This window comes from Rhinopithecus roxellana, chromosome 4 (assembly GCF_007565055.1).
Source record: "Rhinopithecus roxellana isolate Shanxi Qingling chromosome 4, ASM756505v1, whole genome shotgun sequence".
In the NCBI taxonomy this organism is placed as follows: domain Eukaryota; kingdom Metazoa; phylum Chordata; class Mammalia; order Primates; family Cercopithecidae; genus Rhinopithecus; species Rhinopithecus roxellana.
The window spans coordinates 114,228,939-114,254,370 of record NC_044552.1 but is presented as its reverse complement, the minus strand read 5'-3'; the positions used below and the strand labels follow the sequence as shown (position 1 = coordinate 114,254,370).

General features: G+C 40.1%; 1 protein-coding gene across 2 annotated transcripts; it reads right to left on the bottom strand.

The window, feature by feature from the left end:
- Positions 1-256: 256 nt before the first annotated feature.
- COQ3 (coenzyme Q3, methyltransferase) lies at positions 257-25,432 on the bottom strand. 2 transcript variants are annotated; one of them, XM_010367683.1, is made up of 7 exons: positions 25,396-25,431; positions 14,766-14,892; positions 10,918-11,070; positions 8,549-8,648; positions 7,121-7,363; positions 2,270-2,429; positions 257-677 (listed from the first exon to the last, which is right to left on the bottom strand). In XM_010367683.1, exons 1-7 carry the CDS (start codon positions 25,406-25,408, stop codon positions 457-459), a joined length of 1,017 nt encoding a protein of 338 aa, XP_010365985.1. In that variant the 5' UTR covers positions 25,409-25,431; the 3' UTR covers positions 257-456. The 2 variants fall into 2 exon arrangements, with proteins under 2 accessions (XP_010365985.1, XP_010365984.1); XM_010367682.1 differs by having other exon boundaries at positions 259-677; positions 25,303-25,432.

Sequence of the window (25,432 nt, the reverse complement as noted above, 5' to 3'; positions counted from 1 at the left end):
TGGTGGTGCATGCCTGTTAGTCCCAGCTACTCAGAAGGCTGAGGTGTGAAGATTGCTTCAGTCCTGAAGGTTGAGGCTGCAATAAGCCATGATCACGCCACCACAATCTAGCCTGGGCAACGGAGTGAGACCCTATCTCAAAACAAAAACAAATTACAGCATATATATAAAAAATTTTTTTTTGTACGATGAAATGAATATGCATACCCTAATTATACAACAAAGATTGAGGAACTTAAACTCCTCGATCACATAGTATCTTGACAAAACTTTTTATTCATAGAATCCCTTGAAAGTAGCTATTAGATGAAATAACAAAAACTTTTGATGAAGGTTTTAGCCCTTTTTATTGACCTTCTTTTCTTCATGATTCTCTCTCAAAGGATAAATTATATATTTCTTATATTTGAAAACATCAGATGTCCAAGCCATATTACTATAGTCCTCAGAAGCAATTCATTTCTTCAGCTCTTCATGCACAGCTGGATTGGTGCAGGCATTAGCTTGGAGCTCTTCTGTTTCTCCCTTGAAAGCAAACTCAGCAGACATTGGGTGTTCCTGGACCCCGGATTTCACAGCATGAGTTGCATAGTTAAGGCTGGTATTTTCACTCCAATGCCAGTAACCTGAGAAGGGGTTATAGAGCATTCCTACCACTGTTTGAACTGATAGACCATCTGAAAAAAAAATCAGAAAGAGTAGATTTAATAAATATTTTCCTTCCAATTTCCAAGAGTTTCATGCAACTCTCTGCATTAAAAATGCTGAGAATACACTAAATGGATAGGAAAAGAAGAAGAAGAAAAAGGATTCCTAACTTAATCGGCAAATGTATTTTGTAACTAAGCACTAATCACAATTGAGTGCAGAACTTCAGTAAGTCGCAATTAGGACACATACTCCAAAGCAGTCTGCCTGGATTCAAAGCACAGCTTGAGTATCTATAATATGGTGACCATGGGCAAGCCACTTAACTTTCTAAATCTCAGTTTTCTTACATGTACAGAACTTGTATCACAGAACTGTTAGAATTAGATGAGCTATGTGTGTAAACTAGCACAATGCTTAGAGTTTGGTAAGTACTCAATAAATGTTAGCTGTTATTAAAAAATATGTGCCAACAGGAGATTGTCCCCATAACGCATCTTGAAAACATTTTTTCCTACTTTATTTTCTTTCTTTTTTTTTTTTTATTTTTTGTGAGACAGAGTTTCACTCTGTCGCCCAGACTGGAGTGCAGTGGTACAATCTCGACTCACTGCAACCTCCATCTCCTGATTTCAAGTGATTCTCCTGCCTCAGACTCTCAAGTAGCTGGGATTACAGGCATGCGCCACCACACCTGGCTAATTTTCGTATTTTTAGTAGAGACAGGGTTTTGCCACATTGGCCAGGCTGGTCTCGAACTCCTGACCTCAAATAATCTGCCTGCCTCGGCCTCCCAAAATGCTGGGATTACAGGTATGAGCCACTGCGCGTGGCCTTACTTTATTTTCAACAAAGTTACTCACAGAAATCTTTAGAATTTACTACATTGCTATGTACTGATAATATTCCAAGTAAAATCAAGTTTACTGATAGACTTACATGAAAAAAAAAAAAAACATAAGAAATATAGGAGTCTAAGTATTCAGTAGGAATACCAAATGCCAAATAAATGAACTGACAAGCACTATTACTTGACCGGAATTCATCACATAAATTGAGAGCTCACTCTGTGTAAAGCACAGCTAGGCATTTTAGAGAGTACAAAAAGGAGACATAGTCTTGCCTTCAAGTAGCTTACAGGCCATAAAAGGATGAAAAAAAAACCTCCAAAATAACCATGAAGTCATGCTATAAGTCATATAAAATACATAAAAAAGTGATACTGAAGTTCAAAATATATGTAACTGTGGTGGAATCAGGAAAAATAATATGTAAGATAAGCTGATACAAGCAGGGCTCAATAGGGCAGACCGAGAATGTGTAAATAACAGACATTTGTGTCTCTTTCTTAAACAAGTGAGGACTAAACAGCCAAAAAGTATTCATTAATCATCTGTTATCCACTTGGCCTTGGGTTAGGGGGTGACAGGTAAAAGAGAAGTAGTATCTACTACTTAATCCTAACTTCAACGAGTTTATGACCTAGTTGAAAAGATAAAACCAACATCCAAAAACATAGTGGCCTATTTTATTAAGTGCTAGGCTAAGTGTGTAATAATTACTGGCATATTAAAAGTTCAGTTAGACCTGGAAAATTGGAAAAAATTCTCTTAGTACTTACTTGATTCCAGAATGCTCTCTAGGGTTTCAGGTGAAACAAACTTCTCCCATGTATGAGTACCTTTTGGTACAATACCTGCAATTTGCTCTGAAAAAACAATTCCCAAGGCATAGGAAAGCTGTGTTTTGTTGATTGTAGTAATGAATAAAGAACCACTGGGCTAAAAGAAATGAAATTATATAGAAGTAAAATGTAAAAGGTTAAGTGTATCAGTTAAGTAAAAGCTAAGTTTCCCCCTCTCTCCTTTCTTCCAAATAATCTGAGTGCCGTTAAAATCTATATGTATGAATAAAATACAATTCAGCAAAATAGCATTTTTTCTTCTCTTGGGAAGTTCACTATAAAAGGCATTTTAGATGTACTCAGTGAGAATATACAACAGTGCTTACAACTCTCAAGATCATACATAATTATGATATATATTTATATATTCTTTTGTACATACCAAACACTTTACAATAAAAACGAGATCAGGCTGCGCTTCCTTGTTACATGTCCACATTCACATTCTAACATATGTCAAAACAGTTTTCATTGTAAGGGCTGAGCCTGTCTTAACTTGTTTGTTACAGCACAGAGCTATACATCTTGTGCAGGGAAGTACTACCATTAAGTGTTCTCTCACTAAAACATTAATGATTAGGTTTGAACATTTTTTGTTTTTATTTCATTTTTATAAAAAAATATAAAGAGTGGCCGGCCATGGTGGCTTATACCTGTATTCCCAGCACTTTGAGAGGCTAAGGCGGGCAGCTCACTTGAGATCAGGAGTTTGAGACCAGCCTGGCCAACATGGTGAGACCCCCATCTCTACTAAAAATATAAAAATAAGCTGGGCATGGTGGCAAGTGCCTGTATTCCTAGCTACTCAGGAGGCTGAGGCAGGAGAATCACTTGAACACAGGAGGTGGAGGTTGAAGTGATATATATTTATATAAAGAGAACAACATAAGCACTGGGATGAATGCAAAGGACTTACAGGACTATTCAGTGTGCCATTTTATTTTATTTTATTTTTGAGACGGAGTCTTGCTCTGTCGCCAAGGGTAGAGCGCAGTGGCACAATATCAGCTTACTGCCACCTCCGCCTCCCGGGTTCAAGTGATTCTCCTGCCTCAGCCTCCCAAGTAGCTGGGATTATAGGTGGCTGTCACCACGCCCAGCTAACGTTTGTATTTTTAGTAGAGACAGGGTTTCATCATCTTGGCTGGTCAGGCTGGTCCCGAACTCCTGACCTCGTGATCCACCTGCCTCGGCCTCCCAAAGTGCTGAGATTACAGGTGTGAGCCACTGTGCCCGGCCTCGGTCTGCCACTTTATAGTAAATGTATTTATGGTGTTTCCTATGTTGCCTCACAAATGGCAAGGATATTAATGTCCCCTCTCTCTTTTATACATTCTCATTAGCCTAATGGGGAAAAAATGCCAAAGATTCCATCCAAAATAATTATATTACTATAGACATATAGAAAGAAAGAGAGAAAGAAAGGGGAGTTGGGAGAAAGAGATAATATATTTTAGATACCACTTTAAGCCAAAAATAAAAAAGACAAGAGGGGGCCCTGAAATACTGGAGCATGCCTTTATATTAAAAACAAACATATCCTACACTATATTATCACACATTTTAACTTTCCTCTGTAAAGCTCCAGTATTCTAAAATATCTTTTTTTTCCTTTAGTGGCATGATCATAGCTCACTGTGACTTCAGACTCTAAAATATCTTAAGAATCACTTATAGGCCAGGCATGGTGGCTCATACCTATAATTCTAGTGCTGAGGCAGGAGGATAGCTTGAGACCAGGAGTTCAAGACAAGCCTGGTCAACATAGCGAGACCCCCATCTCTACAAAAAATGTATTTAAAAAAACTGTCAGGCATGGTGCTGAGCACCTGTAGACATAGCTATTTGGGAGGCTGAGGCGGGAGGATCACTTGAGTCCAGGAGTTTGAAGTTATAGTGAGCTATGATGGTGCCACTGCCCTCTAGCCTGGGTGACAGAGGAAGACTCTGTCTCTGAAAGAAAAAAAAAAAAAGTCACTTATGAATATCTAATCTGTGTTCTACAAACTCATGCTCTAAGGAAATGGTGGTAAGCAACAGTCATTTTCAAAACATAGGCTTTCCATTAAAGCAAAAATTAGTTTTAAACGCTGCAATGCCAGCATCCCTCATATGTGTCAAAGAACCTCCATTCATACACACTGACTGACATATAAAACAAGAATTAACAATCATTTAAGAAGTTTTATTTGGAAAATAAGAGATAAGCCTAGTAAAACTCTACTTAAGAGGAAACAAGGGCTAGGCACAGTAGCTCATGCCTGTAATCCTAGCACTTTGGGAGGCTGAAGTGGCAAGATCCCTTGAGCCCAGGATTTTGAGACCGGCCTGGGCAACATAGGGAGACCCTGTCTTTACAAAAAAGTAAAATATAAAATTAAAAATTAAAATTAGCTGGACATGGTGTCATGCACCTGTGGTCCCAGCTACTTGGAAGGCTGAGATGGGAGCATGGCTTGAGCCCAGGAAATGGCTGCAGTGAGCAGTGATCTTGCCAGTACACTCTAGCCTGGGTGACACAGTAAGACCTTGTCAAGAAAAAAGAGGAAACACCAAGAAACTGTCACAAATTGAAGAAGACTAAGGAGAAATGACAACTAAATACATGCAGGAATCTGGTTTGGATCCTGTAACAGCAAACTGATATTAGCAAAAAAATAAAAAATAAAATTTAACAAGCTCTGTAGTGTAGTTAATAAGTATAATGCTGATGTTAATTTCTTAGTTTTGAGAACAGTACCATGGGTTATATATAGGGCTAGAACTATAATGAGGCAAGTGAGGTTTCTAGGGCACAGAATTGAAATAAGCAACCCCTTTCAGGGTGTGCAAGTGGAGGGTCAGCACCTGAGAAGGGCTGTCTCCTGCAATTTCCTGCCCCAGGTGCCTCACTTGACTCATCCTAGTTCCTACCCTTATGATGTGAGATGTTAACCTAAGGGGAAGACAGGTGAAAGGCACACTGTACTATCTTTGTAATTTTGCTATTAATTTAAAATTACTTAAAAATAACTTTTTTTTAAAAAAAAAGCTCTATTTCGGTAAGAGCTAAGCATTTCATTCTTTTAGCTTTTGACTTTAGGTTGTCACCTCCTAAATATGTGAACAACAGAGTCAGTATAGTAATAATAATAATACTTCAGGGGGATTTATTAAAAGAAAACTTAGGCCGGGCGCAGTGGCTCAAGCCTGTAATCCCAGCACTTTGGGAGGCCGAGATGGGCGGATCACGAGGTCAGGAGATCGAGACCATCCTGGCTAACACGGTGAAACCCCGTCTCTATTAAAAAAATACAAAAAACTAGCTGGGCGTGGTGGCCGCTGCCTGTAGTCCCAGCTACTTGGGAGGCTGAGGCAGGAGAATGGCGTAAACCCGGGAGGCGGAGCTTGCAGTGAGCTGAGATCCGGCCACTGCACTCCAGCCTGGGCGACAGAGCGAGACTCCGTTTCAAAAAAAAGAAAACTTAGAACCACATTCAGAGAACGAAGTCTGTCGCAAATTATACTATATAAGCATAGTAAGTAGTGGAGAGACCCAAACTTGGAGTCAAATGGTCTGGCGTTAAGCCCCAATTAAATGCCTAGTGACCTCTGACTTCTCACAAATCCTGGGTCCTCGTAGGTGAAAGGATATGATAACAATACCTGCCTTTCCTTCCTCACCTAGTTGTAGGTAAGATCAAGTGAGATCATATTTATGAAATATTCTTTTATAAGCTGTAAACTATTATGCATTTACCCCGTACAGAATTACTTATGTTATTTAAACTTATGATAATAATTATTTTTATTGATTTTTAAGTATTCATCCAAATCAATTTCTTTCTTTCTTTCTTTCTTTTTTGAGACAGAGTTTCACTCTTGCTGCCTAGGCACAATCTCAGCTCACTGCAACCTCTGCCTCCCAGGTTCAAGTGATTCTCCTGCCTCAGCCTCCCGAGAAGCTGGGATTACAGGCATGCGCCATTACACCCAGCTAATTTTGTATTTTTAGTAGACACAGGGTTTCTCCATGTTGGTCAGACTGGTCTTGAACTCCCGACCTCAGGTGATTCACCCGCCTCCGCCTCCCAGAGTGCTGGGATTACAGGTGTGAGCCACTATGCCCGGCCTCAAATCAATGTCTTATAATTGTCATTCAATATCTATTAAGTATTTAACCCCGACTACACCAATGGAAAAATACTGCTATAAGTGTATGGTTTTCCAGTGTTCAGCACCAATATTTTTCTTTTCTTTTTTTTTTTTTGGAGACAGGGTCTCACTCTGCTGCCCAGGCTGGAGTGCAGTGACACAATTTCGTCTTACTGCAACCTCCACCTCCTGGGTTCAAGCGATTCTTGTGCCTCAGCCTCCTAAGTATCTGGGATTATAGGTGTGCACCAACACGTCCAGCTAACTTTTTCTATTTTTAGTAGAGACGGGGTTTCACCATGTTACCCAGGCTAATCTGGAACTCCTGGCCTCAAGTGATCTGCCCACCTTGGCCTCCCAAAGTGCTGGGATCATAGGCGTAAGCCACTATATCCAACCAGCACCAACATTTTTCAAGATCCCTGGACATCCAATATACTAACAGGACACAGGAAGACCCTGGCAGTAAGGGAAAACCGAGGGGTAGAAGAAATCTACAGCAGAGATGCTGTCCCCTTATCCAGGCTTCCTGGTTTCTTCTCTACTGTACCTTGCCTGCTGGACTGCTAATGCATTATGGACCATTTTATTGCTATAGATACATATACACACATTCAGAAGAAGAAACCAAGATGTAAACTCCATAAGCCTTACTTTTAACACTTGACAGCAGCACTGTAAAAATGTTTCTAGATCAATCACATGTTCTACAACTTCAGAAGCTACCACAGCATCAAATGTTTCTGCAGTCTCTTCCACAATCTCTTCCAGGGAACACACTCTGTACTCTATTCTCTTATCCAGGACTGGATCAAATGATTTATGGCACTGTGCTGTTTTAATGTTCTCATCCACAGGATCGATTCCAATAACTGAAGCCCCAAGCCGCCCTAGAGGCTAATGGCATAAAAAACTGTTACCCTCAGGAAGAAAATAGAACATATGTTAGCAATAAAAAGCTTATCAAAAATGAAACAAGATTAACCATGAGGTGATAAATACTGGACATCATTTATGGATACGTGGAAATTCATATACATTTTCTCTAGTTTGTACACATTTGAAATGTTCCACAATCAAACACTTAAAGGTAAGAAGAACAATGAAAACAACAAAAAACAGATTAAAAAAAAAAAAACGACTCGAAGACAGTGAAAAAAATTTTGTCTATGTACTCTAGATACATTTGCTTGCATATAGTACAGTATTAACATATTTAAAGTGCAATAAATGTAACAAGCCATTGAAAAAACAGCAATCATTTTGAAATATTCAAATTTTCTAAAGAACAATCTTTTCTCAAAAGTTTTTTTTCTGACTAGAAATGATTTTTCATAACTAATTCTTCTCTCAGCTTTTGTATTTAGTCATTTCCCATGACATGCCCAAGTTTTTAAACACAGGTTGGCCAGGCACGGTGGCTCATGCCTATAATCCCAGCAGTTTGAGAGGCTGAGGTGGTGGATCACCTGAGGTCAGGAGTTCAAGACCAGCCTGGCCAACATGGTGAAACCCTGTCTCTACTAAAAATTAGCTGGGCATGGTGGCGGGAGCCTGTAATCCCAGCTAGTCAGGAGGCTGAGGCAGGAGAATCGCTTGAACCTGGGAGGCGGAGGTTGCAGTGAGCTGAGATGGTGCCATTGCACTCCAACCTGGGCAACAAGAGTCAAACTCTGTCTCAAAAAAAAAAAAAAGATTAAAAGCAACATTATGGATTTTTTTTTTTGACAGAGTCTCTCTTTGTTGCCCAGGCTGGAGTGCAGTGGCGTGATCTCAGCTCACTGCAACCTCTGCCTCCCGGGTTCAAGCGATTCTCCTGCCTCAGCCTCCTGACTAGCTGGGATTACAGGTGCTGGCTACCACGCCCAGCTAATTTTTGTATTTTTAGTAGAGACAGGGTTTCGCCATGTTGGCCAGGCTGGTCTCGAACTCCTGACCTCAGGTGATCCACCCACCCCAGCCTCCCAACATGCATTTCTTTTTTTAATGAATAATATTATTTGTTGAAAGAATAAATGAGGCACAAGTCTACTTCTTAATTTTTTCCCCCCAGTTAAAAATGGCAGGAAAGCTATCACTTACTTCAGTTAACAGCCCACCACCACAGCCAACGTCAAGAATCTTCATCCCAAACAAAGGTTTTCCTGGCTGGTGATTAGGAATTGTTTTCAGAAGATTGTCTCTTTTTTAAAAAATTCAAAACATACCAAAATAAATAATTAATTTTATCAATGAAAAGTCACAAATGTATGCAGTTTCAAGGAAATATTAACCTCCATTTAAACACATTATTTATATTTTTGATAAACAGATCTTTCAACATTAAGTGACATTTAATTTACAAAACATTTTCAATAATAAAAAGCAGGAGGCTTAAAGGTCTGAAATAATCTAGTAGTAATTATGACTTAATTATTGTTTTAGTAATAATATAAGGAAAAATTTTTGAAATAATCTAGATTAACCTAATTTCAATTGCTTGAGATATCATGACACATGCTTTGACTTTGCTGTCAATACTTGCTAGACCCATTTCATGTCAGCAGCAAATAGGTTATTTTACAAAGCTTAGAAAAAGCAGATGGGAGACCTATATTTTCAGAATTTGTCTATATTCCCTTTGAAATAAAATGTCTTTTAATCTTCTCAATGAGTGGTGTTTTCATGTATGACCATGTAAACCGGCATCTAAATCAAGTAAACTTACTTCTAAGATAATCACAGTAATACTTTACCTATACAAACATATGTATACACACATATACACACAAGTATATATACACCTAACAGTATTGTAAACTAAACATATATATAGAGGATTATGCATAAATTTTAATTATACTTATATTAAAATAAATATTATTCATAATGAGGATATCTTAAGATATCTTCTATTACCATTAAAATTAATTGAATTCTAAGAATAACATGGATAGTGGTTAAGTAGATCATTCTGGAAAGTTATACGGAAAAGACCCATTTCAAATGAAGTCCGTTCCATTCTTTAAATAGCAGCTAAAATGACTCCTTTACATCATAATTTAGATCATACCACTTTCCTCTGATGGGTTCTAATTATGCTCAAAATAAAATCTAAACTTTTAACCATAGCTTGCACTGCCCTGGGTTATTATGTGTGATGTCTAGTTAAAGGTGTCTCAGCAGTTTGAATAGAGTAATTCTCAAACTTGGTATACATCAGAATCATATAAAAAGTTTGCTTAAAATGGAGTGCTGACCGCTTCCCAGAGCAGCAGGTCCCTGATGACACCTGATAATTTGCATTTCTAATGAGTTCCTAGGGGAACTAATGTCACTGTCCAGGGCCTACACTTGAGAACCAGTGTTCTAGCTTACAAGAATGACATTTCTGTTTTTCTTTGCTTTACGATTTATTGCAGTGATCCACAAAGTCAGTGGTATTAAAGGATGCCAATGTTTCTCTTTTTGCTACATTGATTCTGGATGAACCAACAAAAACCAACCAGGAAGTTCCTTGAGGGCAAAGTCTGAGTCAGATATTCTGTGTCTGCTACAGTGCTTTGCCCAAAATTGTTTGATGAATACATAAATGGACAGAAGAACAAATGAACAATTTCTTAAATGTAAGCCCTGATGAACTCTTGCCTTTTCTTAACTCCCACAGCAACCTATAAGTTCCCAAAGCACACAGATTATGTTTCATTCATCTTAGAGTCTTTTACAGTCTAGTCCCTGAGCTCTGTATGAGGTAAGTTCTCAAAAAAAATTGTTGAATCAAACTTTACCAGAACTGCCTAAGTCAGTTTCGCCACTGTAGGTCTGTAGTTATAAAATGGCCTTGGGCCAGGCACAGTGGCTCATGCCTGTAATCCTAGCACTTTGGAAGGCTGAGGCGGGTGGATCACCTGAGGTCAGGAGCTTGAGATCAGCCTGGCCAACATAGTGAAACCCTGTCTCTACAAAAAATACAAAAATTAGCTGGGCATGGTAGCAGATGCCTGTAATCCCAGCTACTCAGGAGGCTGAGGCAGGAGAATCGCTAGAACCCAGAAGGTGGAGGTTGCAGTGAGCCAAGATCATGACATTGCACTCCTGCCTGGGTGACAAAAGCGAGACTCCATCTTAAAATTAAATAAATAAATAAATAAATAAAAGAAAATAATAAAATAAAATAAAATGGCCTTGATGCCATAAGACCCTAGTTTGCTTTTATAAGAACTTAATTGTAATTAACTTGATAATGTACAAATAGGCTTCAAATTAAGCTATGAAAGCAGCCTAGACCTTGCATGATATTATTAAAAATTAATGGTTTCAAACAGTGGTAATTGAAAAGAATCTCCCTAATTTCCAAAGCAAACGTAATGTGCAGCATTTTTAACTAGGTATAAACTAAGAGAAAAAGGAATGTGAAATATGAATTCTTTAAAAGTTCCATTTAAAAAGACTTAGAGTTTCTGGAATGTTACCTAATAAATGGCACCCTCAGGTCATTCATGGAATGAAGAGGTGCATATACTCCTTGCTCATCCCACCATTTGTGAGCCAGGGCCAAGAAGGTTTTTACCTCACCGCTGTCGACAGTGGTTTGGGAAGTACTGTACAGTCTCGTCCAAGGGTACCTAAGAGGTGAAAACGAAGAACCAGGCAAATACTGCTGTTCTGAAGAAATGTTTAACATGGGATATATCATGTAGAAGGATAGTCTTATTTATAATTTATTATATTCTAAATCTGTATATTGCTCAATATTGATGCTTTAAAACCAAGTTTTCTTATAATCACACTGCTTATAAATATATATAGTCACAGATGAAACAAAATTACTTTCCAAGTAAGTTTCAATTCAAAACAGAACTTTATAAAACTTAGCCTTCTGGGTTATATCTAATAATAATAACAACAACAATAATAATAATAGCTGGTTGGGCGTGGTGGCTCACGTCTGTAATCCCAGCACTTTGGGAGGCCGAAAGGGGCAGATCAAGAGGTCAGGAGTCTGAGACCAGCCTGACCAACATGGTGAAACCCATCTCTACTAAACATACAAAAATTAGCTGGGCATTGTGGTGTGTACCTCTAATCCCAGCTACCCAGGAGGCTGAGGCAGAAGAATCGCTTGAATCCGGGAGGTGGAGGTTGCAGCAAGCCGAGACTGCGCCACTGCACTCCAACCTGGGCAACAGAGCGAGACTCTGTCTCTAAATAAATAAATAAATAAATAAATAAATAAATGCTACCATTTATTGAGCACTTACTAAATTCCAGGTATCGTTTAAGAGTTCCACATATATTACCTCACGTAATCCTTCCAACAACTCTGCAAGGTGGGTACTATTATTATCTCTATTTTACAGATAAGAAAAGGGAGGCTCAGGCCGGGCGCGGTGGCTCAAGCCTGTAATCCCAGCACTTTGGGAGGCCGAGACGGGCGGATCACGAGGTCAGGAGATCGAGACCATGCTGGCTAACACGGTGAAACCCCGTCTCTACTAAAAATACAAAAAAAACTAGCCGGGCGAGGTGGCGGGCGCCTGTAGTCCCAGCTACTCCGGAGGCTGAGGCTGAGGCAGGAGAATGGCGTGAACCCGGGAGGCGGAGCTTGCAGTGAGCTGAGATCCGGCCACTGCACTCCAGCCCCGGGCGAAAGAGCAAGACCCCGTCTCAAAAAAAAAAAAACAAAAAAAAAAAAAAAGAAAAAGAAAAGGGAGGCTCAGAGAGATTAAGTAAATGGTGGGGCCGGGATTTGAACACAGGTAACTCCATCTTCTCTGCTCCATTTCTACTGCCACAATTCTAACCCAAGCACCCATCATCTCTTGCCTGAACTATTGTCCTAGCCTTCTAACTGGTAGCTGCTTCCTACCTCATCCCTTTTCAATCTGTTCTCCATGATGCATCTAGAGTGATTATTCCAAAATACAAATCTGATTGTTATTTTCCTGAATAAAATGCTTCCATATCTTCCCAGTGCCATTAGAAAAAAGACCAAAATTCCTTAGCATAGTTTACAAAGCTCTGAATTATTTCGTGCTCAGTTTCCACCGTTTCCCAACTCACTTCCTTCTATTCTCCTCATCCTTCCCATTCCAGCCACATGGGTCCTTTTTCAGTTCTTTGGACTGGTCATGCACGCTCTTTCCTCAGGCACTTCACATAGGTTAGTTGTTCCCTCTGCCTGGAACATTCTTCCCACCTCCTTCCTTTCCTCTCCCAAACACCTAATTAATTCCTTCTCATCCTTCAGATCTTAGTTTCAATTAAATGTTATCTAAGAATCTTCCCTGATCTGCTGCACATGGTGGCTCACATCTGTAATCCCAGCATTTTGGGAGGCTGAGGCAGGTGGATCACCTGAGGTCAGGAGTTCCAGATCAGCCTGGCAAACATGGTGAAACCCTGTCTCTACTAAAAATACAAAAATTAGCCAGGTGTGGTGGCAGGTGCCTGTAATCTCAGCTACTTGGGAGGCTGAGGCATGAGAATTGCTTGAACCAGGGAGGTGGAGGCTACAGTGAGCTGAGATCACGCCACTACACTCCAGCCTGGGTGAAAGAGCAAGACTCTGTACCAAAAAAAAAAAAAAAAAAAAAAAAATCTTCCCTCATCCTCAAAACTGGGTCATGTTCCCCTCATCCCCCTATCCCCCTATTTTAACTCCTATACCACTTTGTACTTCTTCGTGGGGCTGTGTGATTATCTGATCGATCATGTCTGTCTTCCACTAGACCACAAGCACTATGAAGGCAAGGCATGGACTGTCTTCCTTACCATTTTATTCTTAGTGACTAGTACAGTTCCTGGAACATGGTGCTCAGGAAGCACTTGGTAAATGAATAATCTGAAGGAAAAAGCCCAGAAAAGTATATAATTTGCCTAAAATTTTATTTAATTAAATGGGATCAAACAGGAATAAAGAGGGATTAGACACTACACTGACTTCCATGTAGTAGTATATAGTATAGAAAAATCCTTCAAAGGGCTGCTCGGGTAAAAGATAATAAGGATGTTAACTTAGAAAAAGTAATGCCATTCACATTTTTATTATTTTTTTTTAGCCACATAACGAGAGCATATTCTATATTCATTACTTTTTTTTCTTTTGAGATTCAAATGTCATTCCTCTTCAATATTATCTTAGGAATATTAGCCCCCTTGTCCATGCTTCATGCAAAGCCTCAGTAATCAAGGAATAATTTACAATAGATAACAGTAGGTGATTGCTCATTTGACTAAGAATGATTTCATATAAACCCAATCTCAAAGGGGCTCATTTACAAGAAGGAGGAACAAGCACTTAGAAAACAGAGTTCAAGGCTGGGTGCGGTGGCTCATGCCTGTAATCCCAGCACTTTGGGAGGCCGAGGCGGGTGGATCACTTGAGATCAGGAGTTCAAGACCAGCCTAGCCAACATGGTGAAACTCCTTCTCTACTAAAAATACGAAATTAGCCGGGTGTGGTGGCGCATGCCTGTAATCCCAGCTACTCGGGAGGCTGAGGCAGGAGAACTGCTTGAACCCGGAAGGCGGAGGTTGCAGTGAGCCAAGATCGTGCCATTGCACTCCAGCCTGGGCAACAAGAGCGAGACTCTGTTTCAAAAAAAAAAAAATTAGCTGGCCGTGGTGGCAGGTGCCTGTAATCCCATTGACTCGGGAGGCTGAGGCAGGAGAATCGCTTGAAGCCGGGAGGCGGAGGTTGCAGTGAGCTGAGATCGCACCATTGTACTCCAGCCTGGGCAATAGGAGTGAAACTCCGCCTCAAAAACAAACAAACAAACAGAGTTCAAGTATTAATGCTATGCAATATTTTCACAAGGTTAAAAGTTGGCTTATGAAATACAAATGTAGAAAGATATTACTTTCATTCTAATTTTACTACCTTAGCCACCTTATCATATTTATGCAACACCCAAATCATTTATGATTTCTAAAAATTTTAAAATATTGTATTAGGTATTATAAGTAATATTTATGATTTTAAGCACTGCATTGTTTGTGTCTTGTCATAAGGACATTATAAGGAAATAAAAATTCTTCTCTAAGTAATAGTCTTATATTGAAAACAAAAGCTATCTCTGAATTTGAATGAAGGTTATTTATTGTCTGTACACTATATTATTCTATTACCGTTTCTGTGGGTTTGAAACTCCCCAAATTTAAAAATTATTAGAAAATAAATTAGTTGAGACTACTTAAATAAACATAAGCTACTTTAATCAAACCACATGAACTATTACATACTGACTGGGTTTATTAAATACTAAAAACCTATTGCAAATAATTACGTGAATATTTGCCACGGTAATAATAAACTCACCTGAAACTCTTTATTCTGTTCAGATAGGAAAAGGTCATCCTGTAGGATTTGAACCACATGGTTCTGTATTCATTGAAAACCCCTGGTTTAATCTGTAGCATCCAACTGAGCTGGTTCTTCACATAAACTGAAAAAAAAAAAAAAAAAAAAATTAAATATCTAGAGAAAAGCATTGCACAGTAAGAATCCCTCATACGCATGTAATTGAAGATTTTATTTTATTTTGTTTTAGAGTCTTGCTCTGCCACCCAGGTTGGAGTGTAATGGCATAATCACGGCTTACCGCAGCTTCTACCTCCCGGGCTCAAGCAATCCTCCCACCTCAGCTTCCCAAGTAGTGGGGACTACAGGCACATGCCACCATGCCCAGCTAATTTTCGTTGTTATTGTCATTGTTGAGATGGGGTCTCCCTATGTTGCTCAGGCTGGTCTGAAACTCCTGGGCTCAAGGGATACTCCTGCCTCAGCCTCCCAAAGTGCTGGGATTCACCGGGCCTGGACAAAATTTTATTTTATATGGTAATGCTATGTTATATTACAATTGATAAATAAAGGGTTTTTGTTTGTTTTTTACTTAAGATTTTACCTAAAAAGTAAAATAAAGATCTTACATTCTGGTATCTAACTTTAACCCAGACATTTCTAAAATTATTAGCCAAAACAAGTAATGCATGTTTATAAAGTTTTTCATGCCATTAGTTTTTACATCTACATTATGTACATAAAATGACAGGAATGATATTCAAATATAAAATGTTATGTTTTAAACTAGGATAATATTAATTCTGAAATTATTTGTCAAAATTAGTTCAAATTCTGTCAATTCCATATTAGCTACATGAAATGAATTTTTACATATGCTCAACACCCTTTACAGAGGAAAAAAAAAAGTGTGTGTATATATAACCTAAAATAAACATTCACCCAGTCTATATGCTCAACTTACACAGGGGCTGCTTTATGAGCCAGTAGCTGTGTTGCAGAACACTCAGTTGTTCAATAAACGTTCAGACAAAGTAGACTTTAGAGCAAAGAAAGTACCAGAAACAAAGAGGGGCATTACATCACAATAAAAGGGATAATCCACCAAGAAGAAAAAGCAATACTGTATGCACCAGCAAGGCGCAGTGGCTCATGCTTGTAATCCCAGCGCTTTGGGAGGCTGAGGCAAGCAGATCATCTGACGTCATGAGTTCAAGACCAGCCTGGTCAACATGGTGAAACACCATCTCTACCAAAAATACAAAAATTAGCCAGGCGTGGTGGCGTGTGCCTGTAATCCCAGCTATGCGGGAGGCTGAGGCAGGAGAATCACAGGAACCCAGGAGGCAGAGGCTGCAGTGAGCTGAGATTGAGCCACTATATTCCAGCCTGGGCAATGGAGCAAGACTCTGTCTTGAAAAAACTGTGTATACCACAAACAACAGAATTTCAAAACACATAAAGACTCATAGAAATGAAATGAGAAACAAACAAATCCACAATTAAAAGATGGAGACTTCAACACTCCTCTCTCAGTAATTGATAGAAACACTGGATAGAAAACCAGCAGGGATAAAGAAGAACTGAACAAGACCATTATTCAATACAATCTACTTAAAATGTGTAAAACACTTCCCCCAAACAACAAGATACACGTTATTTCAAGCATGCACGGAACATTCATAAAGATAGACTATGTCCTGGGACACAAAACAAATCTTCACAACTTTAAGTGAAATCACAGAAACTATATTTTTGACTGTAACAGGATCAAATAAATAATAGAAAAATAATAGTAAAAAGCAAAACACTTGGAAATTAAACAACATACTTCTAAACAATCCATAAGTCAAAGACAAGTCTCAGGGATATTTTAAAAATTGAAGTAAATGAAAATAAATATACTACATATAAAAATTGGTGGATATAACTAAAGGAGTACTGAGAGGGCAATTTATATCACTAAAATAAGAGTATTGAAAAGGAAGAAAGGGCCAGGCATGGTGGCTCACACCTGTAATCCCAGCACTTTGGGCACTTTGGTAGGCCGAGGCAAGCAGATCACAGGAGGTCAGGAGTTCAAGACCAGTCTCGCTAACATAGTAAAACCCTGTCTCTACTAAAAATACAAAACTTAGCTGGGGATGGTGGTACACACCTGTAGTCCCAGCTACCTGGGAGGCTGAGACAGAAGAATTGCTTGAACCTGGGAGACGGAGGTTGCAGTGAGCCAAGATTGCGCCACTGCACTCCAACCTGGGTAATGGAGTAAGACTCTGTCTCAAACAAACAAAAAAAAAAGAAAAGAAAAGAAAAGAAAAGAAAAAAGAAAAGTAAGAAGGCCTCTAATCAACAATCTAAGTTTCCACCTCAAGAACTAGAAAAAGGAGAGCAAAATAAACAAGCAAGAAAGCGGAAATCAGAAAATGATAAAAATAGAAATCAGCCAGATGAGGGGGCTCACATCTATAAACCCAGAGATTTGGGAGGCCATGGCAAGTGGATCACTTGAGGTCAGGAGTTCGAGACCAGGCTGGTCAACATGATGAAAGCCTATCTCTGCTAAAAATACAAAAATTAGCCAGGCATGGTGGCACATGCCTGTAATCCCAGTGACTCTGGAGGCTGAGGCACAAGAATCGCTTGAACCTGGGAGGCAGAGGTTCCAGTGAGCCGAGATAGTGCCTCTGCACTCCAGCCTGGGTGACAGAGTGAGACTCTGCCTCAAAAAACAAACAAACAAACAAATAAATAAATAAGAAAATCAATGACACTGAAAACAAAACAAAGCCATAGAAAATACATCAAATCTGAAATTAATTAACTGCAAAAATCAATAAAATTCATAAGCCTCCAGCAAGGCTGACAAAGAAAAGATGTAAATCACCAATATCAAGAAATAAAGAAAGGATATTACTATAGACCTCATAGACATTAAAAGGTTGACAAGAGAATACTACAAATAACTTTACACTCAGAAGTTCTACAATTTAGACAAAATATACTAATTCCATAAAAACCACAAACTACCAAAATTCATATAGGATAAAATAGAGAGCCTGGATAACTGATAACTACTAAAGAAATTGGATTCATAGTTAGAAACCTGAAAAACAAATCTCCAGTCTTGGATGGCTTCGCTGGTGAATTCTACTAAACACTTAAAGAGATAACAACCAATTCTACTTAATCTCTTAAGAAAATAGAAGGGTAAGGAATACTTCCCAGGCCATTTTATGAAGCTAACATTACTCTGATACAAAAATCAAAGAGTACAGCAAAGACTACAGACCAATGCGTCTCAGGAACAGACACAAAAATTCTTAGCAAATATTAGCACAGTATAATTCAGCAACATATAAATAGAACAATATAGCACAACCACGTGACATTTATTCCAGGTATGCAACACTAGTTCAACATTTAAAAACTCAGTTAATATGGCCGGGCGAGGTGGCTCAAGCCTGTAATCCCAGCACTTTGGGAGGCCGAGACGGGTGGATCACAAGGTCAGGAGATCGAGACCATCCTGGCGAACACAGTGAAACCCCGTCTCTACTAAAAATACAAAAAACTAGCCGGGCGAGGTGGCGGGCGCCTGTAGTCCCAGCTACTTGGGAGGCTGAGGCAGGAGAATGGCGGGAACCCGGGAGGCGGAGCTTGCAGTGAGCTGAGATCTGGCCACTGCACTCCAGCCTGGGTGACAGAGCAAGACTCCACCTCAAAAAAAAAAAAAAAAAAAAAAAAAAAAAACTCAGTTAATATAATTGACCATATTAACAACAACAAAAAAAGAGTAACACACCAGGCGGGGTAGCTCACACCTGTAGTTCCAGCACTTTGGGAGGCTGAAGAGTCAAGATTGTTTGAGCCCAGGAGTTCGAGACAAGTCTGGGCAACATAGTGAGACCCTATCTCTACAGAAAAACTTTAAAAATTAGCCAGGTATAGTGGTGTGCATCCATGGTCCTTGCTACTGAGGAGATTGAGATGGGAAGACTGTTTGAGCCTGGGAGGCAGAGGCTGCAGTGAACCATGATTGCACCACTGCACTCCAGCCTGGGAGACAGAGCAATACTGTCTCAAAAAACAAACAAGCGAAAACCAAAAACCAAAACAAAACAAATACCAAACATAATCATGTTGATTGATACAAAGTATTTAACAAAATCCATATCCATTATGATTAAAAACTTTTGGCAAACTAAGAATGAAAGGGAAATTATTTTACAAAACAGCTATAAAAACCTATAGCTCACGTAGTACTTAATGGTGAAAGACTAAGCCCTTTCCCCCTAAAATCAGAAACAAGGTAAACACATCCATTCTCACAACTCTTACTCAACATAGTACTGAAAGTCTTATTCAGTGCAATGAGGCAAGAAAAGGAAATAAAAGGTATATAGAATGTTAAGGAAGAAATTAAACTGTCCCTATTGTCTATATAGAAAATCCTAAGAAATCTTTAAAAGGCTCCTGGAACTAATAAGTGAATTCAGAAAGGTCAAAGATTAAAGGCTGGGCGCGGTGGCTCACACCTGTAATCCCAGCACTTTGGGAGGCTGAGCTGGGCGGATCACCTGAGGTTGGGAGTTCGAGACCAGCCTGACCAACATGGAGAAACCCTGTCTCTACTAAAAATACCAAATGAGCCGGGTATAGTGGTGCATTCCTGTAATCCCAGCTACTCGGGAGGTTGAGGCAGGACAACTGCTTGAACCCAGGAGGCAGAGGTTGTAGTGAGTAGAGGTCGTGCCATTGCACTCCAGCCTGGGCAAGAAGAGCGAAATTCCATCTCAAAAAAAAAAAAAAAAAAAAAAAAGAAAGGTCAAAGATGACAAAGGTAACACAAAAAAGTCAGTCTTGTTTCTATATATTAACAGTGAACAAGTGGAAGGCAAAATTCAAAATGTAAAATGCCTTATCACTTTAAATCATTCCAAAAAAATTTTCATTGTTGCATAAATCAAACAAAAACACGTACAGAATCTATATGCTTAAAATTACACAACACTGATGAAATAAATCAAAGAATAAACGTGAGACATATTGGAAAATTCAACATAGTAAAAACATCAGTTTTCCCCAAACTGACCTATACATTTAATATAATTCCTATCAAAATCTCAATAGCCTTTTTTTTTTTTTTTTGGTAGACACAGACATACTGACTTTAAAATTGATATGGAAAGGCAAAATAGGCCAGGTGCGGTGGCTCACGCCTGTAATCCCAGCACTCTGGGAGGCTGAGGCAGGTGGATCACTTGAGGTAAGGAGGTTGAGACTAGTCTGGCCAACATGGTGAAACCCCGTCTCTACTAAAAATAAAAAAATTAGCCAGGCGTGGTGGTGGGCACCTGTAATATGAGCTACTTAGGGGGCTGAGGCAGGAGAATTGCTTGAACCCAGGAGGCAGAGGTTGCAGTGAGCCGAGATCGCACCATTACACTCTAGTATGGGTGACAAGAGCGAAACTCCGTCTCAAAAACTAAGTAAGTAAATAAACAAAAAACTTACCTATAAACGCACACACACACACACACATCCTCGCTCTCTCCCACAATGAGTGCATGTACTGGTGGCATAAACCAAATAAGGTCTGTAGTGGAGTCAATTATACTAAAGTTGATTTCCTGGCTTCAACAATGTGCTATGGATGGTATCACCAAGGAACTGGGTGAATAGTATATGGAAATTCTCTCTGTGTGTTTGGGGTTCTTGTTTTGTTTTGTTTTTTCGGGGAACAGGGTCTCACTCTGTCGCCCAAATGGGACTGAAGAAACATGATCTCAGCTCACTTGCAATCTCCGCCTTCCAGTTTCAAGTGATTCTCCCACCTCAGCCTCCCAAGTAACTGGGACTACAGGCGCACACGCCACCATGCCTGGCTAACTTTCTGTATTTTTAGTAGAGACAGGCTTTCACCATGTTGGCCAGCCTGATCTCAAACTCCTGACTTCAAGTGATCCGTCTGCCTTGGCCTCCCAAAGTGTTGGGATTACAGGCATGAGCCACTGCACCCAGCCTCTCTGTGCTATTTTTGCCATTTCTTGTGTCTGAAATTATTTCAAAATCAAAAATTTAAAAAATCAGAAAGTACAAAAGGGTACAGTACAAAGTATCTCTCCTACTCCTGACTGTAGCCATCTAGTTTATCTCCCTACAAACAACCAATCTTACTAGATTTGTATGTAAGATTCCAGAGGCATTTTATACATATACAGTCATTTTAAAGTATCAGTTTCTCTCATTTTATATAAAATGCAGCATAATACACTCATTCTTCTGAATGTTTTTCCTCACCTACCAACATATCTTGGAAATTATTTCATGTTTTTTAAAAGGCTATGTGCTAATTCATTGTGTGGCTATATTATTTAAGGAGTTCCCTAATAATGGGCATTTGGGTAATTATCAACACTATGAGATTAGGGCCGGGTGTGCACCTGTAGTCCCAGTTACTCAGGAGCCTGGGGCACAAGAATCACTTGAACCTGGGAGGTGGAAATTGCAGTGGGCGAGCTCACGCCACTGCATTCCAGCCTGGGCAAAAGAGTGAGACTCCGTCTCAAAATAACAACAACAACTAGAGATTAAATGACATAGGTTTTTTTCATTTCATATGTGTTTCAGAGTCCCTGTAGGTAAAATCTCAAGAATGATGTCAAAGGGTATGTGCATTTGTAAATCTGTAATTGCCACTAAATAGATGTTGAACCAATTTATCATCCTTTGGGTAATATATGAGAGTGTCTCGTGTTGGTTTTCCCACACTGTCACCCATACAATGTGTTAACCTTTTTTTTTTTTTTTTTGGAGACAGAGTCTCGCTCTGTCGCCCAGGCTGGAGTGCAGGGGCGTGATCTTGGCTCACTGCAAGCTCCACCTCCCGGGTTCACGCTATTCTCCTGCCTCAGCCTCCTGAGTAGCTAGGACTACATGCACCCGCCACCACGCCCGGCTAATTTTTTGTATTTTTAGTAGAGATGGGGTTTCACTGTGTTAGCCAGGATGGTCTCGATCTCCTGACCTTGTGATCTACCCGTCTTGGCTCCCAAAGTGCTGGGACTACAGGCCTGAGCCACAGCACCCAGCCTATGTTAAACATTTTTATGTTTGCTAATCAAATACATGAAAATGATATCTTAGTGTAGTTTTAATTAGTTTGTTTTTGTTTTTGAGACAGGGTCTCACTCTGTCACCTGGGCTGGAGTGCAGTGGCACAACCTCTGCTCACTACAACCTCCGCCAACGTCGCCCAAGCGATCCTCCCACCTCAGCCTCCCGAGTATCTGGGACTATAAACTTGGGCCCCCATGCCCAGCTAATGCAGTTTCAATCTATCATGAGTGAGGTTAAGCATCTTTTCTTATGTTTAATGGTCATTTATATTTCACATTTTGTCTTTTTGTAGTCTTTGCACGCTTCTCTCCTGAGTTTATATTTATTTGGTTTTATTTTTTAATCAGCCCTTCACAGTCCATCCCAAATCCATTACAATGTTCTTTTTTAATAAAGTTCATGTGTCTAGGCTTTTGCTCATTTTATTTATTTATTTATTTACTTATGAAACAGGGTCCAGCTGTGTTGCCCAGGCTGGAGTGCAGTGGTGGGTTCATGACTCACTGTAGCCTCTACCTCCCGGGCTCAAGTAATCCTCCTACCTCAGCCTATCCAGTAGTGAGGTCCACAGGAGCACACCACCATGCCCAGCTAAATTTTGTGTTTTTTTTTTTTTTTTTGTAGAGACAGGGTTTTGCTATGCTGCCCGGGGTGGTTTCAAACTCCTCAGCTCAAGCGATCCACCTGCCTCGGCCTCCCAAAGTGCTGGGATTAAAGGTGCTTGGCCTGGCTTTTGTTCATTTTATTTCCTTTTCCACCAACTCTATCTGGACTACCTTTTAAGACCCAGTTCAAATATCATCTGCTGTATGACTTTAGGTCGATAGATGAAATATTATTAAAGAATAAAGTTTAACTATATAAACTGTGATACATAGATAAGGACATATAAGGTATTACTATTATGAAACTAAGCCTTAGAAATTTTAACAATATCTGCCTTCTACGGACAGACAACCCCTGATCTCTCTCTTACCTCCTCTATTTCTGGAAAATGAATCCCTAAGTTATCAGTATTGCTACCATTCTCAAGAGGTTTAAAAACCACCTTAGACCAGATGCAGTGGCTCAATGCCGGTAATCCAAACACATTGGGAGACCAAGGTGGGTGGACTGCTTGAGCCCGGGAATTCAAGGCCAGCCTAGACAATGTGCTGAAACACCTTCTCTACTAAAAATATAAAAATTAGCCGTGCATTGTGGTGCCTGCCTGTAGTTCCAGCTACTTGGGAGGCTGAGGTGGGAGGACCGATTGAGCCAGGGAGGCCAAGGCTGCCATGAACTGTGGTCATGCCACTGCACTCTAGCCTGGGGTACAGAGCAAGACCTTGTCTCAAAAAAATAATTAATTAATCTAAAAAGTAAAAATAAAAACAACTCTACCATCTTACCACAACTGAAAGAGAGTAATTGAGTTTGTATTTAAACAGAATGCTACCAATTCCTTCTCTACCTTGAATCTGTGATCATCCTGTTATTTGAGATTTTAAAGGAATGGGAAAAGGTTTTTTTCATTTTATTTATTGAAAAGTCATTTATTCAGCATCCACCAGGCACCATGCTGATGGTGAATAAAACAGGTAACAGATTTTTACCCTGCCAATACTTTATTTCCAGCAATAATAATTTATTGTCTGGATTACTCGGTCTCCCTGGGCCTAGGCTTGCCTGCTTCCATCCCACTCTCTATGTAGACAGCTGTGAAGACAGCTATATAGACAGCTGCCAAGTGTTATTTCCTAAACATAAATCTGCTCATGTTGCTTCTTCAGTAATTTCCACTGTCTGCAGGATAGTCTACCTCAGGAGGTGTATGTGGCCTTTCATGAATGTGTCATGGACAAAAAGGCCTCTTGCCTCATCCCTTGCCACCCCCTGCCTTTACCTCCTGCCCTCCACCTACAAATTTTACTTTTCAAGGAACCCTTTGCAGTTTCTCACAAACTTTCTCACAGATTCTCAAGCTGGTCCTTTCCCCTTTCCAACTGCTCTTTTTTTTCTTTTGAGACAGGGTCTCACTCTGTTGCTCAGGCTGGAGTGCAATAGCATGATCTTGGCTTACTGCAACCTCTGCCTCCCAGGTTCAAGCGATTCTCCTGCCTCAGCCTCCCGAGTAGCTGGAATCACAGGCGCCCACTGCCACACCCGGCTAATTTTGTATTTTTAGTAGAGATGGAGTTTCGCCATGTTGGCCAGGCTGGTCTCGAACACCTGACCTCAAGTGAGTTGCCTGCCTTGGCCAACTGCTTCTAAAACTGACCACTTCCTTCAAGATTTCGCTAAATATCCCATTCAAGAAGTTTCCTTGATCCCAATTATGGATTAGAGGCTCCCTCTATGTTCACCCCTCAAAAACTGGAACTACGTTTACTGTATCTTTTCTAAATTTTTGATTATAAAAGACACATACGTTTACTTTAAAAAAGTTCATTAAAAGATAAGTATATAAGGATAAAACGATAGAAAATCACCTACTCTACCACAGGCAATCACTGCAAAATTTCTCTATATATCGCCACCTATAACTCCAAGTTCATTATACATACTGATTTGTAACTTTTTTTTTGTTTTTGGCTTCTTCCAGGAAACAATGAAACTTTACTTTCTTAACACTATATCTTATTATTTTTCCATGTGGATACAAATAGATTTAAATCATTTTTATTGGCTGTACTATTTTTCCACTGTATGATAGTACCAACTAATAACCTTTATTAATGGGCGGTTAGATTCCCCATTTTTTTGTTCATTATATCCTGATCTTAGGTCTATCCTAACATTTTTAAAGAGATCCTTGCGGTGTCATTCATTTATAAATTCCCAGTGCTCATAACAGTGTCTGGCATACAGTATTTGTTAAGAGTTCCATGTAAAAGATGAGCTTAAGTTTCTACTTAAAACTGAGTTCGAAAATCAGACTGTCTACAAGCACCGAGCAGTGCGTTATTTTCTTGATTTCATTTGCAAATACAGTCTGTTGAATTAACCTATTAATCAAGAAGTAGTACAGCTGCCTTAAATTCTTTCTGAAATAACAGCAAGCTTTGTGAAAACAAAACACAGATACAAAGCTATGCACAACTACGAGGCGCGAGTTACTCCTGCCCCGACAAAGGAAAGATGCATGACCTTCAAGACGGCAGCACACGCAGAGTGGGTCTCCGGCTCCTGGGGCAAGGAGCTCAGCCACTAGAGACCCGCGGCCTGCGCTTTTCCAGACAGGACCACTGGTACTGAGTTCTTTACCCCGGCGTCCGCCAAGGGAACTATGCCAGGTTTGCAATGGAGAGAGCTGGGACCAGGGCCAAGCCTCAGGTTTCGCGCTGACCCCTCGTGAGCTCCAGCTACAACCCACCGCCCCACCCCCAGCGCATGCGCAGAGCTGCGAGCCCGCGCAACGGACTGCATGCGAGGGCCCTCGGCACACACTCACCCGCCGAGGAAATTAAAGGACGTGCAGCTTTTGTATTAGGGCCTCCAGGCCCCAGCACTCTTAAAAACCAACCCCCCGAGGAGCCCAGCTTACCGCCGCCCCACATCACGACAAACGATCCCACCTCTTT